The sequence below is a fragment of the Coregonus clupeaformis genome, unplaced genomic scaffold (assembly GCF_020615455.1).
Source record: "Coregonus clupeaformis isolate EN_2021a unplaced genomic scaffold, ASM2061545v1 scaf0060, whole genome shotgun sequence".
NCBI classification, from domain to species: Eukaryota; Metazoa; Chordata; class Actinopteri; order Salmoniformes; family Salmonidae; genus Coregonus; species Coregonus clupeaformis.
In genome coordinates, this window is record NW_025533515.1 from 300,001 (window position 1) to 319,776 (window position 19,776).

Here is a 19,776-nt window from a genome sequence, read left to right on the forward strand (position 1 = left end):
CCTCCTGACTACTACTACTGTATGGAGCCCCCTGACTACTACTACTGTATGGAGCCTCCTGACTACTACTACTGTATGGAGCCTCCTGACTACTACTACTGTATGGAGCCCCCTGACTACTACTACTGTATGGAGCCTCCTGACTACTACTACTGTATGGAGCCCCCTGACTACTACTACTGTATGGAGCCCCCTGACTACTACTACTGTATGGAGCCCCCTGACTACTACTACTGTATGGAGCCCCCTGACTACTACTACTGTATGGAGCCCCCTGACTACTACTACTGTATGGAGCCTCCTGACTACCACTACTGTATGGAGCCTCCTGACTACTACTACTGTATGGAGCCCCCTGACTACTACTACTGTATGGAGCCCCCTGACTACTACTACTGTATGGAGCCCCTGACTACTACTACTGTATGGAGCCCCCTGACTACTACTACTGTATGGAGCCCCTGACTACTACTACTGTATGGAGCCCCTGACTACTACTACTGTATGGAGCCTCCTGACTACTACTACTGTATGGAGCCTCCTGACTACTACTACTGTATGGAGCCCCCTGACTACTACTACTGTATGGAGCCCCCTGACTACTACTACTGTATGGAGCCTCCTGACTACTACTACTGTATGGCGCCCCTGACTACTACTACTGTATGGAGCCTCCTGACTACTACTACTGTATGGAGCCTCCTGACTACTACTACTGTATGGAGCCTCCTGACTACTACTACTGTATGGAGCCTCCTGACTACTACTACTGTATGGAGCCTCCTGACTACTACTAATGTATGGAGCCCCCTGACTACTACTACTGTATGGAGCCTCCTGACTACTACTACTGTATGGAGCCCCCTGACTACTACTACTGTATGGAGCCCCCTGACTACTACTACTGTATGGAGCCTCCTGACTACTACTACTGTATGGAGCCCCCTGACTACTATTACTGTATGGAGCCTCCTGACTACTACTACTGTATGGAGCCTCCTGACTACTACTACTGTATGGAGCCCCTGACTACTACTACTGTATGGAGCCTCCTGACTACTACTACTGTATGGAGCCCCCTGACTACTACTACTGTATGGAGCCCCTGACTACTACTACTGTATGGAGCCTCCTGACTACTACTACTGTATGGAGCCCCTGACTACTACTACTGTATGGAGCCTCCTGACTACTACTACTGTATGGAGCCCCCTGACTACTACTACTGTATGGAGCCCCTGACTACTACTACTGTATGGAGCCCCCTGACTACTACTACTGTATGGAGCCTCCTGACTACTACTACTGTATGGAGCCCCCTGACTACTACTACTGTATGGAGCCTCCTGACTACTACTACTGTATGGAGCCTCCTGACTACTACTACTGTATGGAGCCCCCTGACTACTACTACTGTATGGAGCCTCCTGACTACTACTACTGTATGGAGCCTCCTGACTACTACTACTGTATGGAGCCTCCTGACTACTACTACTGTATGGAGCCCCCTGACTACTACTACTGTATGGAGCCCCCTGACTACTACTACTGTATGGAGCCTCCTGACTACTACTACTGTATGGAGCCTCCTGACTACTACTACTGTATGGAGCCCCCTGACTACTACTACTGTATGGAGCCCCCTGACTACTACTACTGTATGGAGCCCCCTGACTACTACTACTGTATGGAGCCTCCTGACTACTACTACTGTATGGAGCCTCCTGACTACTACTACTGTATGGAGCCTCCTGACTACTACTACTGTATGGAGCCTCCTGACTACTACTACTGTATGGAGCCCCTGACTACTACTACTGTATGGAGCATCCTGACTACTACTACTGTATGGAGCCCCTGACTACTACTACTGTATGGAGCCCCCTGACTACTACTACTGTATGGAGCCTCCTGACTACTACTACTGTATGGAGCCTCCTGACTACTACTACTGTATGGAGCCTCCTGACTACTACTACTGTATGGAGCCTCCTGACTACTACTACTGTATGGAGCCTCCTGACTACTACTACTGTATGGAGCCAGACTACTACTGTATGGAGCCTGACTACTACTACTGTATGGAGCCTCCTGACTACTACTACTGTATGGAGCCTCCTGACTACTACTACTGTATGGAGCCCCCTGACTACTACTACTGTATGGAGCCCCTGACTACTACTACTGTATGGAGCCCTGACTACTACTACTGTATGGAGCCCCCTGACTACTACTACTGTATGGAGCCTCCTGACTACTACTACTGTATGGAGCCCCTGACTACTACTACTGTATGGAGCCCCCTGACTACTACTACTGTATGGAGCCTCCTGACTACTACTACTGTATGGAGCCCCCTGACTACTACTACTGTATGGAGCCTCCTGACTACTACTACTGTATGGAGCCCCTGACTACTACTACTGTATGGAGCCTCCTGACTACTACTACTGTATGGAGCCCCCTGACTACTACTACTGTATGGAGCCTCCTGACTACTACTACTGTATGGAGCCCCCTGACTACTACTACTGTATGGAGCCTCCTGACTACTACTACTGTATGGAGCCTCCTGACTACTACTACTGTATGGAGCCCCCTGACTACTACTACTGTATGGAGCCCCCCTGACTACTACTACTGTATGGAGCCTCCTGACTACTACTACTGTATGGAGCCTCTGACTACTACTACTGTATGGAGCCTCCTGACTACTACTACTGTATGGAGCCCCTGACTACTACTACTGTATGGAGCCCCTGACTACTACTACTGTATGGAGCCTCCTGACTACTACTACTGTATGGAGCCTCCTGACTACTACTACTGTATGGAGCCAGACACTACTACTGTATGGAGCCTCCTGACTACTACTACTGTATGGAGCTCCTGACTACTACTACTGTATGGAGCCTCCTGCACTACTACTGTATGGAGCCCCTGACTACTACTACTGTATGGAGTCTCCTGACTACTACTACTGTATGGAGCCTCCTGACTACTACTACTGTATGGAGCCCTGACTACTACTACTGTATGGAGCCCCTGACTACTACTACTGTATGGAGCCCCCTGACTACTACTACTGTATGGAGCCCCTGACTACTACTACTGTATGGAGCCCCTGACTACTACTACTGTATGGAGCCTCCTGACTACTACTACTGTATGGAGCCTCCTGACTACTACTACTGTATGGAGCCCCTGACTACTACTACTGTATGGAGCCTCCTGACTACTACTACTGTATGGAGCCTCCTGACTACTACTACTGTATGGAGCCCCCTGACTACTACTGCTGTATGGAGCCCCCTGACTACTACTACTGTATGGAGCCCCCTGACTATGTTTTACTTGTGGATGGTGATTTCAGATTTTCTGTCAACACACTGAAAAGTAATTTGACACTGTGTTCATCAGTCAGTACACATTTGTATTATAAATTATGCCGGAACTGGAATTTATTCGACACTTCTTTGAAACAGGGATGCTGTCAGTCTGGGCAACATGCACAACTGAGGATCTGTTTACATTTTGGGGTTCAACCATTTACTATATAAACCATTTACTAAATTTGTCCTGTCTGAAATCTGGCTACCTCGTCTTAGCGTTGCCGTAGCTTGGTCTGTGAAATGCAAATGAACGTGATTTCCCAAAGTTTTGTGGTTTAAAACTTACTAACTCACATGACTCACATTGTCCTCCCAATGACTCACATTGTCCTCTCCATAACTCACATTGTCCTCTCCATTACTCACATTGTCCTCCCCATGACTCACATTGTCCTCCCCATGACTCACATGACTCACATTGTCCTCTCCATGACTCACATTGTCCTCCCCATGACTCACATTGTCCTCCCCATGACTCACATTGTCCTCTCCATGACTCACATTGTCCTCTCCATGACTCACATTGTCCTCTCCATGACTACATTGTCCTCTCCATGACTCCATTGTCCTCCCCATGACTCACATTGTCCTCCCCATGACTCACATTGTCCTCTCCATGACTCACATTGTCCTCTCCATGACTCACATTGTCCTCCCCATGACTCACATTGTCTTCTCCATAACTCACATTGTCCTCCCCATGACTCACATTGTCCTCTCCATGACTCACATTGTCCTCTCCATGACTCACATTGTCCTCTCCATGACTCACATTGTCCTCCCCATGACTCACATTGTCCTCTCCATGACTCACATTGTCCTCTCCATGACTCACATTGTCCTCCCCATGACTCACATTGTCTTCTCCATAACTCACATTGTCCTCCCCATGACTCACATTGTCCTCTCCATGACTCACATTGTCCTCTCCATGACTCACATTGTCCTCTCCATGACTCACATTGTCCTCTCCATAACTCACATTGTCCTCCCCATGACTTACATGACTCACATTGTCCTCTCCATGACTCACATTGTCCTCCCCATGACTCACATTGTCCTCTCCATAACTCACATTGTCCTCTCCATTACTCACATTGTCCTCCCCATGACTCACATTGTCCTCGCATTGACTCACATGACTCACATTGTCCTCTCCATGACTCACATTGTCCTCCCCATGACTCACATTGTCCTCTCCATGACTCACATTGTCCTCTCCATGACTCACATTGTCCTCTCCATGACTCACATTGTCCTCCCCATGACTCATTTTCTTCATGACTCATTGTCCTCTCCATGACTCACATTGTCCTCTCCATGACTCACATTGTCCTCCCCATGACTCACATTGTCCTCTCCCATGACTCACATTGTCCTCTCCATGACTCACATTGTCCTCTCCATGACTCACATTGTCCTCCCCATGACTCACATTGTCCTCCCCATGACTCACATTGTCCTCTCCATGACTCATTGTCCTCTCCATGACTCCATTGTCCTCTCCATGACTCACATTGTCCTCTCCATGACTCACATTGTCCTCCCCAATGACTCACATTGTCCTCTCCATGACTCATTGTCCTCTCCATGACTCACATTGTCCTCCCCATGACTCACATTGTCTTCTACTCCACATTGTCCTCCCCATGACTCACATTGTCCTCTCATGACTTCACATTGTCCTCTCCATGACTCACATTGTCCTCTCCATGACTCACATTGTCCTCCCCATGACTCACATTGTCCTCTCCATGACTCACATTGTCCTCTCCATGACTCACATTGTCCTCCCCATGACTCACATTGTCCTCTCCATAACTCACATTGTCCTCCCCATGACTTACTCCACATTGTCCTCTCCATGACTCACATTGTCCTCGCACTTGCTCTCATGACTCACATTGTCCTCTCCATGACTCACATTGTCCTCTCCATGACTCACATTGTCCTCTCCCATGACTCACATTGTCCTCTCCATGACTCACATTGTCCTCTCCATGACTCACATTGTCCTCCCCATGACTCACATTGTCCTCTCCATGACTCACATTGTCCTCTCCATGACTCACATTGTCCTCTCCATAACTCACACTGTCCTCCCCATGACTCACATTATCCTCTCCATGACTCACATTGTCCTCTCATGACTCACATTGTCCTCCCCATGACTCACATTGTCCTCCCCATGACTCACATTGTCGTCTCCATGACTCACATTGTCCTCTCCATGACACACATTGTCCTCTCCATGACTCACATTGTCCTCTCCATGACTCACATTGTCCTCCCCATGACTCACATTGTCCTCCCCATGACTCACATGACTCACACTGTCCTCCCCATGACTCACATTGTCCTCCCCATGACTCACATTGTCCTCCCCATGACTCACATTGTCCTCTCCATAACTCACATTGTCCTCCCCATGACTCACATTGTCCTCTCCATGACTCACATTGTCCTCCCCATGACTCACATTGTCCTCTCCATGACTCACATTGTCCTCTCCATGACTCACATTGTCCTCTCCATGACTCACATTGTCCTCTCCATGACTCACATTGTCCTCCCCATGACTCACATTGTCCTCCCCATGACTCACATGACTCACACTGTCCTCCCCATGACTCACATTGTCCTCCCCATGACTCACATTGTCCTCTCCATGACTCATATTGTCCTCCCCATGACTCACATTGTCCTCCCCATGACTCACATTGTCCTCTCCATGACTCACATTGTCCTCTCCATGACTCACATTGTCCTCTCCATGACTCACATTGTCCTCTCCATAACTCACATTGTCCTCTCCATGACTCACATTGTCCTCTCCATAACTCACATTGTCCTCTCCATAACTCACATTGTCCTCTCCATGACTCACATTGTCCTCTCCATAACTCACATTGTCCTCTCCATGACTCACATTGTCCTCTCCATGACTCACATTGTCCTCTCCATGACTCACATTGTCCTCCCCATGACTCACATTGTCCTCCCCATGACTCACATGACTCACACTGTCCTCCCCATGACTCATATTGTCCTCCCCATGACTCACATTGTCCTCCCCATGACTCACATTGTCCTCTCCATGACTCACATTGTCCTCTCCATGACTCACATTGTCCTCTCCATGACTCACATTGTCCTCTCCATAACTCACATTGTCCTCTCCATGACTCACATTGTCCTCTCCATGACTCACATTGTCCTCTCCATGACTCACATTGTCCTCTCCATGACTCACATTGTCCTCTCCATGACTCACATTGTCCTCTCCATGACTCACATTGTCCTCCCCATGACTCACATTGTCCTCCCCATGACTCACATGACTCACACTGTCCTCCCCATGACTCACATTGTCCTCCCCATGACTCACATTGTCCTCTCCATGACTCACATTGTCCTCCCCATGACTCACATTGTCCTCCCCATGACTCACATTGTCCTCTCCATGACTCACATTGTCCTCTCCATGACTCACATTGTCCTCTCCATGACTCACATTGTCCTCTCCATAACTCACATTGTCCTCTCCATGACTCACATTGTCCTCTCCATGACTCACATTGTCCTCTCCATGACTCACATTGTCCTCCCCATGACTCACATTGTCCTCCCCATGACTCACATGACTCACACTGTCCTCCCCATGACTCACATTGTCCTCCCCATGACTCACATTGTCCTCTCCATGACTCACATTGTCCTCCCCATGACTCACATTGTCCTCCCCATGACTCACATTGTCCTCTCCATGACTCACATTGTCCTCCCCATGACTCACATTGTTTATCGCCTTGACAGTTTGGTGACGGCTTGGTTTGGCTACGGTTTGGTGACGGCTTGGTTTGGCTACGGTTTGGTGATGGCTTGGTTTGGCTACGGTTTGGTGACGGCTTGGTTTGGCTACGGTTTGGTGACGGCTTGGTTTGGCTACGGTTCGGTGACGGCTTGGTTTGGCTACGGTTCGGTGACGGCTTGTTTTGGCTACGGTTTGGTGACGGCTTGGTTTGGCTACGGTTTGGTGACAACTTGGTTTGGCTACGGTTTGGTGATGGCTTGGTTTGGCTACGGTTTGGTGATGGCTTGGTTTGGCTACGGTTTGGTGATGGCTTGGTTTGGCTACGGTTTGGTGATGGCTTGGTTTGGCTACGGTTTGGTGATGGCTTGGTTTGGCTACGGTTTGGTGATGGCTTGGTTTGGCTACGGTTTGGTGATGGCTTGGTTTGGCTACGGTTTGGTGATGGCTTGGTTTGGCTACGGTTTGGTGACGGCTTGGTTTGGCTACGGTTTGGTGACAACTTGGTTTGGCTACGGTTTGGTGATGGCTTGGTTTGGCTACGGTTTGGTGATGGCTTGGTTTGGCTACGGTTTGGTGATGGCTTGGTTTGGCTACGGTTTGGTGACGGCTTGGTTTGGCTACGGTTTGGTGACGGCTTGGTTTGGCTACGGTTTGGTGACGGCTTGGTTTGGCAGGTCTTTCTTCGATTTCATTATCAATTAGTGGTCGGCTCTCGTGAATGAGACAATACTGTAACACCAAAAAGATAGGCCCACAAATGTTAGGCTTGTACACAAATGTTAGGCTTGTAAAATGAACAAAGGTATTACATTTAGTCAAATGAATTAATAAAAAGGCCTAAGAGTAGGAGGTTATTGGGCCATTTGGAAGAGTAAACAAATATGTCTCTCAGACTGACTGGGGAGAGTGGTGTCATGGAGCGGAGGATGTGCTGTGCACCATGGGCTACATCGACCTTCATTCAACCTAATATCTGTCAAGATGGGAGATGAACACGGCTGAAAGCAGTAGCTCTGTCGTAGCCGCGACCGGGAGACCCATGGGGCGGCGCACAATTGGCCCAGCGTCGTCCAGGGTAGGGGAGGGAATGGCCGGCAGGGATGTAGCTCAGTTGGTAGAGCATGGCGTTTGCAACGCCAGGGTTGTGGGTTCGATTCCCACAGGGGGCCAGTATGAAAAAAATAATGTATGCACTCGCTAACTGTAAGTCGCTCTGGATAAGAGCGTCTGCTAAATGACTAAAATGTAAAATGTAATGTACAGTAAGGTTGGTGAAGCAGCATTGTGGAACATTCTGGTGAAGGAAGGGTGATGTGTAATTCCTCAAGCGAAATGCCACATTCACAACAGAATGGAGGTTGCAATTACTTGACTTTATAAATACTAAAATACTAATTATAGAGTGTAGATTGCACAACCATAATTAACTGAATATTTAGTTAGGCTATTTATAACCAAAACATTATTGCCCAACCTTTACAATAAATTACTTATATTGACCTATTGATCGTGATGAACCAATTCCAATCTACAATAGATCACTTATTGGGCAGCCATTAGAGACCGCATCACATTTGCAGTATGTTATCCATCCCAGTCTACATTAACAGTCAACTATAACTATCAGATAGAAGCGTGGGTGGGTCTCCGAGGGTTCCAACACAGTATTAAAGCCAATTTATGCTCGATCCGTTGGTGGTCAGTGGATCCGTATGGAGAGTGTGACGAAACTGCGGAGCCTCTGGAGGTATGCATAGGCCAAATTGAGCTCTGTTCCGCATTGCTCTGTGCCTCCCAACTGTTGTATCAATGTTAAGGGCTCCTTATAGCTCCTTATAGCTCTGCATTGACATGATTGGTTGAAGGTGGGAGGTCCTGTATAAACACCAATTCACTTCCTTCACAACTTCCTTCACAACAGCTCTGCTCTGGTCAACAAAGGGAGAAGTATTCATGCCCTGACTTCTGCAGAGGCCATATCGCAGTAAATGCTGTACGGCCACTACAGACAGCAGATTGACCATGTACCGCCTTTTAGCCGACAGCAGCGCCGTGTATGGTGGTCCCTATAGCGCACCTGTGCGCCCAGAGCAGACAGCGGTGAACACTGACAGACATACCCGCTCTCTGCAGCACCTGTCCGGGGGAACGGGCCACGGCGAACCGGGAACAAAAGAGCTCTGATAGCAGATAGCTCATCCTGAGACGCTCAGCTCTCTATATGCTCACATACCCGGTTTAAGGGGTGTTATGGATGCCGACGGTAACAACAGTCCAACTGGTTTCTAGTCACCCAACCTGTCTGTCTAACTCTAGAAGACTATAATCAAGGAAGTGCTGCTTGCATTTAGTCGCCTCCTATATTCACACAGCTTTCTCTCTTATATCGTAACAACGACAATATAATAATATTAATAATAATAATAATAATAATAATAATAATAATAATAAAATCATATGTAATCAGTCTTACCCAAGGATTGTAATCCTTTTTTTGTGATTCCGTTTTGACAGCGATCCTTTATAGGAGTTAATTATCACCAGAAAAATAAACAAAACTGTTCCTCAAAACTGCTCCAAAAACACTCTCTATATATAAATCCGTCTACAAGTGTTGTAGTTGTAATATTATGCAGTTTCTAAAATCAAATCCTAACAAGAGCCTGCCTGAGCAACACTTCCACAGGGGCAGAGAGATATCCCTACGAAACGATCTCTTCAGTCTTCAAGTCTAAATCCTTTTTCAACCGCGTCGTGTTCTGCTGTTGTATCAGTCCAAGAAGACAGTTAGTGACTATATAATCCACGTGATTTCATCATCTCTCTCTCTCTCTCTGGTTTCTGGACAGTTCGGTAAGGACCGGGTCGGGACCGGGGGAGAAGGATCAGCTCGTGCCGCTCTGCTCCGTAGTGTTGCTGCCTCGAGACCGGACTGGAACTGCTGTCTCGCGCTGGTTGGTTGCTGGTGAAGTACCGCTGGAGTCCCACGCGCCGCTGCGCAGTGTACCTGATCCTACTGACTGACCTGATCCTACTGACTGACCTGATCCTACTGCCTGACCTGATCCTACTGACTGACCTGATCCTACTGACTGACCTGATCCTACTGACTGACGCGTCAGATAAAAGCAGCTCCGCTTCGAGATCCTCCGTCTCTCTCTCGGTGGCGATGTGGAAGCGCGAGCTGCAGTCAGTTGGAAAAAAGAGAAAATATCAGATTTCAAGCTTCGGGTGTTTCCTGCCAGCCCGCTCGAGGCTTTCAGCAGATCCGTAGGTGGGGAGGACGAGAGGCGTAGGAAGGCGCCTCCCATCTCTTCTACAATACAATCAATTGGTCGTTATTGGTCTGTCCACGCTGATTATCTACACTCACACTAGGTGCTCTTATAGCACAGGAGGCTGCTGAGGGGAGGATGGCTGATTATAATGGCCAGAACGGCGTAATGGCATCAAACACCTGGAAACCATGGAAACCATGTGTTTGATGTATTCGATACCATTCCACCCATTCTGCTCCACTCATTACCACGAGCCCGTTCTCCCCATTCCACCCATTCCGCTCCAGCCATTCCGCTCCAGTCATTACCACGAGCCCGTTCTCCCCATTCCACTGATTCCGCTCCAGCCATTCCCACGAGCCTTTCTCCCCATTCCACCCATTCCGCTCCAGCCATTCCCACGAGCCCGTTCTCCCGATTCCACCCATTCCGCTCCAGCCATTCCGCTCCAGTCATTACCACGAGCCCGTTCTCCCCATTCCACTGATTCCGCTCCAGCCATTACCACGAGCCCGTTCTCCCCATTCCACCCATTCCGCTCCAGCCATTCCGCTCCAGCCATTCCGCTCCAGCCATTCCCACGAGCCCGTTCTCCCCATTCCACCCATTCCGCTCCAGCCATTCCGCTCCAGTCATTACCACGAGCCCGTTCTCCCCATTCCACTGATTCCGCTCCAGCCATTACCACGAGCCCGTTCTCCCCATTCCACCCATTCCGCTCCAGCCATTACCACGAGCCCGTTCTCCCCATTCCACCCATTCCGCTCCAGCCATTACCACGAGCCCGTTCTCCCCATTCCACCCATTCCGCTCCAGCCATTACCACGAGCCCGTTCTCCCCATTCCACCCATTCCGCTCCAGCCATTACCACGAGCCCGTTCTCCCCATTCCACCTATTCCGCTCCAGCCATTACTACGAGCCCGTTCTCCCCATTCCACCCATTCCGCTCCAGCCATTACCACGAGCCCGTTCTCCCCCTTCCACCAATTCCGCTCCAGCCATTACCACGAGCCCGTTCTCCCCATTCCACCCATTCTGCTCCAGCCATTACCACGAGCCCGTTCTCCCCATTCCACCCATTCCGCTCCACCCATTCCGCTCCAGCCATTACCACGAGCCCGTTCTCCCCATTCCACTGATTCTGCTCCAGCCATTCCCACGAGCCCGTTCTCCCCATTCCACCCATTCCGCTCCACCCATTCCGCTCCACCTATTCCGCTCCAGCCATTACCACGAGCCCGTTCTCCCCATTCCACCCATTCCGCTCCAGCCATTACCACGAGCCCGTTCTCCCCATTCCACCCATTCTGCTCCACCCATTACCACGAGCCCGTTCTCCCCATTCCACCCATTCCGCTCCAGCCATTACCACGAGCCCGTTCTCCCCATTCCACCAATTCCGCTCCAGCCATTACCACGAGCCCGTTCTCCCCATTCCACCCATTCTGCTCCAGCCATTACCACGAGCCCGTTCTCCCCATTCCACCCATTCCGCTCCACCCATTCCGCTCCAGCCATTACCACGAGCCCGTTCTCCCCATTCCACCCATTCCGCTCCACCCATTCCGCTCCACCCATTCCGCTCCAGCCATTCCGCTCCACCCATTCTGCTCCAGCCATTCCCACGAGCCCGTTCTCCCCATTCCACCCATTCCGCTCCAGCCATTACCACGAGCCCGTTCTCCCCATTCCACTGATTCTGCTCCAGCCATTCCCACGAGCCCGTTCTCCCCATTCCACCCATTCCGCTCCACCCATTCCGCTCCACCCATTCCGCTCCAGCCATTACCACGAGCCCGTTCTCCCCATTCCACTGATTCTGCTCCAGCCATTCCCACGAGCCCGTTCTCCCCATTCCACCCATTCCGCTCCACCCATTCCGCTCCAGCCATTCCGCTCCAGTCATTACCACGAGCCCGTTTCTCCCCATTCCACCCATTCCGCTTCCACCCATTCCGCTCCAGCCATTCCGCTCCACCCATTCCGCTCCAGCCATTCCGCTCCAGCCATTCCGCTCCACCTATTCTGCTCCAGCCATTACCACGAGCCCGTTCTCCCCATTCCACCCATTCCGCTCCACCCATTCCGCTCCACCCATTCCGCTCCAGCCATTCCGCTCCACCCATTCTGCTCCAGCCATTCCCACGAGCCCGTTCTCCCCATTCCACCCATTCCGCTCCAGCCATTACCACGAGCCCGTTCTCCCCATTCCACTGATTCTGCTCCAGCCATTCCCACGAGCCCGTTCTCCCCATTCCACCCATTCCGCTCCACCCATTCCGCTCCACCCATTCCGCTCCAGCCATTACCACGAGCCCGTTCTCCCCATTCCACTGATTCTGCTCCAGCCATTCCCACGAGCCCGTTCTCCCCATTCCACCCATTCCGCTCCACCCATTCCGCTCCAGCCATTCCGCTCCAGTCATTACCACGAGCCCGTTCTCCCCATTCCACCCATTCCGCTCCACCCATTCCGCTCCAGCCATTCCGCTCCACCCATTCCGCTCCAGCCATTCCGCTCCAGCCATTCCGCTCCACCTATTCTGCTCCAGCCATTACCACGAGCCCGTTCTCCCCAATTCCACCCATTCCGCTCCACTCATTACCACGAGCCCGTTCTCCCCATTCCACTGATTCTGCTCCAGCCATTCCCACGAGCCCGTTCTCCCCATTCCACCCATTCCGCTCCACCCATTCCGCTCCACCCATTCCGCTCCAGTCATTACCACGAGCCCGTTCTCCCCATTCCACCCATTCCGCTCCACCCATTCCGCTCCAGCCATTCCGCTCCACCCATTCCGCTCCACCCATTCCGCTCCAGCCATTCCGCTCCAGCCATTCCGCTCCACCCATTCTGCTCCAGCCATTCCCACGAGCCCGTTCTCCCCATTCCACCCATTCCGCTCCAGCCATTACCACGAGCCCGTTCTCCCCATGCCACTGATTCTGCTCCAGCCATTCCCACGAGCCCGTTCTCCCCATTCCACCCATTCCGCTCCACCCATTCCGCTCCACCCATTCCGCTCCAGCCATTACCACGAGCCCGTTCTCCCCATTCCACTGATTCTGCTCCAGTCATTACCACGAGCCCGTTCTCCTCATTCCACCCATTCCGCTCCACCCATTCCGCTCCAGCCATTCCGCTCCACCCATTCCGCTCCAGCCATTCCGCTCCAGCCATTCCGCTCCACCTATTCTGCTCCAGCCATTACCACGAGCCCGTTCTCCCCAATTCCACCCATTCCGCTCCACTCATTACCACGAGCCCGTTCTCCCCATTCCACCCATTCCGCTCCACCCATTCCGCTCCACCCATTCCGCTCCACCCATTCCGCTCCAGCCATTCCGCTCCAGCCATTCCGCTCCACCCATTCCACTCCAGCCATTCCCACGAGCCCGTTCTCCCCATTCCACCCATTCCGCTCCACCCATTCCGCTCCACCAATTCCGCTCCAGCCATTCCGCTCCACCCATTCCGCTCCAGCCATTCCGCTCCAGCCATTCCGCTCCAGCCATTCCGCTCCACCCATTCCGCTCCAGCCATTCCGCTCCACCCATTCCGCTCCACCCATTCTGCTCCACCCATTCCGCTCCAGCCATTCCGCTCCACCCATTCCGCTCCAGCCATTCCGCTCCACCCATTCCGCTCCACCCATTCCGCTCCACCCATTCCGCTCCAGCCATTCCGCTCCACCCATTCCGCTCCACCCATTCCGCTCCAGCCATTCCGCTCCAGCCATTACCACGAGCCCGTTCTCCCCATTCCACCCATTCCGCTCCACCCATTCCGCTCCAGCCATTCCGCTCCACCCATTCCGCTCCACCCATTCCGCTCCAGCCATTCCGCTCCACCCATTCAGCTCCACCCATTCCGCTCCACCCATTCCGCTCCAGCCATTCCGCTCCACCCATTCCGCTCCACCCATTCCGCTCCAGCCATTCCGCTCCAGCCATTACCACGAGCCCGTTCTCCCCATTCCACCCATTCCGCTCCACCCATTCCGCTCCAGCCATTCCGCTCCACCCATTCCGCTCCACCCATTCCGCTCCACCCATTCCGCTCCAGCCATTCCGCTCCACCCATTCCGCTCCACCCATTCCGCTCCAGCCATTCCGCTCCAGCCATTACCACGAGCCCGTTCTCCCCATTCCACCTATTCCGCTCCACCCATTCCGCTCCACCCATTCCGCTCCAGCCATTCCGCTCCAGCCATTCCGCTCCACCCATTCCGCTCCAGCCATTCCGCTCCAGCCATTCCGCTCCAGCCATTCCGCTCCACCCATTCCGCTCCAGTCATTACCACGAGCCCGTTCTCCCCATTTAAGGTGGCACCAACCTCCTGTGTCTTATTGACCACAACACTGCAACTAAAGAATATAGAATAATACAGCCTTTAAGATACAAGATCCTCTATCTATTACAAAATAGGTTCAATAATATCCTTGGATTTCAAATCATAGTCAGTGTGATTCAGGGTTCAGCATTTTGTTCACTATTCTGATGTGTTGACATCATTTGTTCTTGAATGGTGAATAGGTATATAAAATATATCTAAATGACTGAAAATACAAGGACGACTGTCAATGCAACCCACGTCTGAACAGCATATACAGGCTGCATCTATAGCCAGACAGTACCGACGTGTGTTTAGAGGCTGTTGACAGGCTAGTAACTGTGCCATATACTGTATGTTGGAGACCAACCATCCCTGTCTGACAGACCATATAGTACCATAATCCTGGAGCAGAAGCTTTAAACAACATGGGTTAATGAAGCTATTCACTATAGGTAATCTATACTATGAAGCTATTCACTATAGGTAATCTATACAATGAAGCTATTCACTATAGGTAATCTATACAATAAGCTATTCACTATATGTAATCTATACAATAAGCTATTCACTATAGGTAATCTATACAATGAAGCTATTCACTATAGGTAATCTATACTATGAAGCTATTCACTATAGGTAATCTATACTATGAAGCTATTCACTGTAGGTAATCTATACAATAAAGCTATTCACTATAGGTGATCGATACAATTAAGCTATTCACTATAGGTAATCTATACAATGAAGCTATTCACTAAGGGTAATCTATACAATAAAGCTATTCACTATAGGTGATCTATACAATGAAGCTATTCACTATAGGTAATCGATACAATGAAGCTATTCACTATAGGTAATTTTTACAATGAATCTATTCACTATAGGTAATCTATACAATGAAGCTATTCACTATAGGTAATCTATACAATGAAGCGGATCACTATAGGTGATCGATACAATGAAGCTATTCACTATAGGTAATCTATACAATGAAGCTATTCACTATAGGTGATCTATACAATGAAGCTATTCACTAAGGGTAATCTATACAATAAAGCTATTCACTATAGGTGATCTATACAATGAAGCTATTCACTATAGGTGATCGATACAATGAAGCTATTCACTATAGGTAATCTATACAATGAAGCTATTCACTATAGGTAATCTATACAATGAAACTATTCACTATAGGTAATCTATACAAGAAGCTATTCACTATAGGTGATCTATACAATGAAGCTATTCACTATAGGTGATCTATACAATGAAGCTATTCACTATAGGTAATCGATACAATGAAGCTATTCACTATAGGTAATCTATACAATGAAGCGGATCACTATAGGTAATTTTTACAATGAATCTATTCACTATAGGTAATCTATACAATGAAGCTATTCACTATAGGTAATCTATACAATGAAGCGGATCACTATAGGTGATCTATACAATGAAGCTATTCACTATAGGTAATCGATGCAATGAAGCTATTCACTATAGGTAATTTTTACAATGAATCTATTCACTATAGGTAATCTATACAATGAAGCTATTCACTATAGGTAATCTATACAATGAAGCGGATCACTATAGGTGATCGATACAATGAAGCTATTCACTATAGGTAATCTATACAATGAAGCTATTCACTATAGGTGATCTATACAATGAAGCTATTCACTAAGGGTAATCTATACAATGAAGCTATTCACTATAGGTGATCGATACAATGAAGATATTCACAATAGGTAATCTATACAATGAAGCTATTCACTAAGGGTAATCTATACAATGAAGCTATTCACTATATGTAATCTATACAATAAAGCTATTCACTATAGGTGATCTATACAATGAAGCTATTCACTATAGGTGATCGATACAATGAAGCTATTCACTATAGGTAATCTATACAATGAAGCTATTCACTATAGGTAATCTATACAATGAAACTATTCACTATAGGTAATCTATACAAGAAGCTATTCACTATAGGTGATCTATACAATGAAGCTATTCACTATAGGTGATCTATACAATGAAGCTATTCACTATAGGTAATCGATACAATGAAGCTATTCACTATAGGTAATTTTTACAATGAATCTATTCACTATAGGTAATCTATACAATGAAGCTATTCACTATAGGTTATCTATACAATGAAGCGGATCACTATAGGTGATCGATACAATGAAGCTATTCACTATAGGTAATCTATACAATGAAGCTATTCACTATAGGTGATCTATACAATGAAGCTATTCACTAAGGGGTAATCTATACAATGAAGCTATTCACTATAGGTGATCGATACAATGAAGCTATTCACAATAGGTAATCTATACAATGAAGCTATTCACTAAGGGTAATCTATACAATGAAGCTATTCACTATATGTAATCTATACAATAAAGCTATTCACTATAGGTGATCTATACAATGAAGCTATTCACTATAGGTGATCGATACAATGAAGCTATTCACTATAGGTAATCTATACAATGAAGTTATTCACTATAGGTAACCTATACAATGAAACTATTCACTGTAGGTAATCTATACAACGGAGCTATTCACTATATGTAATCTATACAAAAAGTTATTCACTATAGGTGATCTATACAATGAAGCTATTCACTAAAGTTAATCGATACAATGAAGCTATTCACTATAAGTAATCTATACAATGAAGATATTCACTATAGGTAATCTATACTATAAAGCTATTCACTATAGGTAATCTATACAATGAAGCTATTCACTATAGGTAATCTATACAATGAATCTATTCACTATAGGTGATCTATACAATGAAGCTATTCACTATAGGTAATCTATACAATGAAGCTATTCACTATAGGTAATCTATACAAGTAAACTATTCACTATAGGTGATCTATACAATGAAGCTATTCACTATAGGTAATCTATACAATGAATCTCTTCACTATTTGTAATCTATACAATGAAGCTATTCACTATAGGTGATCTATACAATGAAACTATTCACTATAGGTGATCGATAAGATGAAGCTATTCACTATAGGTAATCTATACAATGAATCTATTCACTATAGGTAATCTATACAATGAAGCTATTCACTATAGGTGATCGATACAATGAAGCTATTCACTATAGGTAATCTATACAATGAAGCTATTCACTATAGGTGATCTATACAATGAAACTATTCACTATAGGTGATCTATACAATGAAGCTATTCACTATAGGTAATCTATACAATGAATCTATTCACTATAGGTGATCGATACAATGAAGCTATTCACTATAGGTGATCGATAAGATGAAGCTATTCACTATAGGTAATCTATACAATTAAGCTATTTACTATAGGTAATCTATACAATGAAGCTATTCACTATAGGTAATCTATACAATTAAGTTATACACTATAGGTGATCTATACAATGAAGCTATTCACTATAGGTGATCTATACAATGAAGCTATTCACTATAGGTGATCGATACAATGAAGCTATTCACTATAGGTAATCTATACAATGAAGCTATTCACTATAGGTAATATATACAATGAAACTATTCACTATAGGTAATCTATACAAGAAGCTATTGTCATGAGCACTCTCTCTCCCTGGTAGCAACATTAATTGCATTCAATTATCTTCCACTCTGCTCACCTCCCTCTCTCTACTCAGCCTAACTAGCTCCACCTGCCCTGCTCTGCTCTTGTTACCTGGCCAGCTGCACTGCATTTCCCACTCACCATCCTCACCTTGCCTCACTCTGTTCTAATTACTCTGCCAGCTGAACTGCATTTCCCCACTACCTCTCCCAGTATATCAAGCCCTGTTTTTCAGCCAAGCCCTGTCAGATCGTCTTCAAACCCGGACCAGTAACCTGCCTGTCTGCGCTCTGACTCCTGTTTGTGATACCGATCCGTTCTTGACTGCCTCCTTGTTCTACTGCCCCGTCTATCCCAACCTGCCTTCTGGACCTCGACTACTCTCCGATCTTCAGCCCCCTCCGGTAACTTCGTTTCTGCCTTCTGTCTCTCACCACGATATTTGCCCAGCCCTGATCTGTACTTCTGCCTGCCATTCATATTGCTGTTGTGTGTGTGTGTTCCCCCAGGTCTCCGACCACCAGATGAGCGTGCCCAGACGTTTCACCACCCTCAGCCCGATACGCCGCTCCATCACTGGGGAACACACACACTAAGCACTTGGACTGGACACCCCCGGACATTTGGTGACCCCCCGGAGCACAGGTACCCACAGGAGGACCCTGAAAGACCCCTGACACCCCTGGGACTCCTCTTCCCGCCTGTAACCTTGAATAAAGAACTCTGAATTTGAACTTGCGCTCTTGGGTCCTCTTCTGTTCGTGACAGAACGATCTGACCATCATGGACCCAGCGCACTCCCCTGACCACGATGGAGGAAGAGCCAGAGAGGACTGCCCTACAGCGACTGGAACGCTCTGAGGGAGACATAAATCGGATGGCTGGCGACATCGCTTCCCTTCTCCAGCTATTCAACCAGCAGCAACAACAGTTCCAACTGCAGCAACAACAGCTAGCCCAAGCCCTGCAACTACTCTCAAGCCCGGCTACTCCACCTGCACCCCCTGGTCCTTTTGTTCCTGTACCACCGATACTCCTTCATCCCTCCGCTGGAGGTCCCAATGCTGCAGGCCCGGCAGTGCTGCCACCAGATCCCCACGCTCCTGAACCAAGGATTGGGAACCCGGAACGCTTTTGATGGCAACCAGAAGCAAGTAAGACCATTCTTGAGCAGCTGCCGAATCCAGTTTGCACTACAGCCCAGGACTTTCTCAACAGAGGGAGCCAAGGTGGGGTATGTCATCACACATCTCACCGGTCGAGCTCGGTTGTGGGGGAACGGCGGAATTCGACCGGCAAACCCCAGCCTGTGCCTCCTTCAGTGCCTTTGAGGAGGAGATG

General features: G+C 48.2%; 2 protein-coding genes across 2 annotated transcripts in view; both read right to left on the reverse strand.

Annotated features, from left to right (window-relative positions):
* The window catches only part of fgfr3 (fibroblast growth factor receptor 3), a 223,313-nt gene extending 213,029 nt beyond the window's left edge, over positions 1-10,284 (reverse strand). The window contains exon 1 of the mRNA XM_041869152.2: positions 9,680-10,284. The gene's annotated coding sequence lies outside the window, so the exon portion shown is untranslated. The remainder of the gene's footprint in view (positions 1-9,679) is intronic.
* LOC123483278 (S-antigen protein-like) lies at positions 3,931-9,405 on the reverse strand. The gene is made up of 3 exons (XM_045212883.1): positions 9,327-9,405; positions 5,548-7,256; positions 3,931-4,668 (listed from the first exon to the last, which is right to left on the reverse strand). The coding sequence occupies exons 1-3, from the start codon at positions 9,403-9,405 to the stop codon at positions 3,931-3,933; spliced, it is 2,526 nt and encodes an 841-aa protein (XP_045068818.1).
* Positions 10,285-19,776: the final 9,492 nt, after the last annotated feature.

Bases quoted from the DNA above. Each gene is read 5' to 3' on its own strand.
- LOC123483278 (XM_045212883.1), bottom strand. From the start codon at position 9,405: ATGAGCTATCTGCTATCAGAGCTCTTTTGTTCCCGGTTCGCCGTGGCC. The intron at 7,257-9,326 runs GTATGTCTGTCA...ACCAAACCGTAG, and splicing joins ACAGGTGCTGCAGAGAGCGG to CCAAACCAAGCCGTCACCAA. The intron at 4,669-5,547 runs GTGAGTCATGAG...TGAGTCATGAAG, and splicing joins TGAGTCATGGGGAGGACAAT to AAAATGAGTCATGGGGAGGA.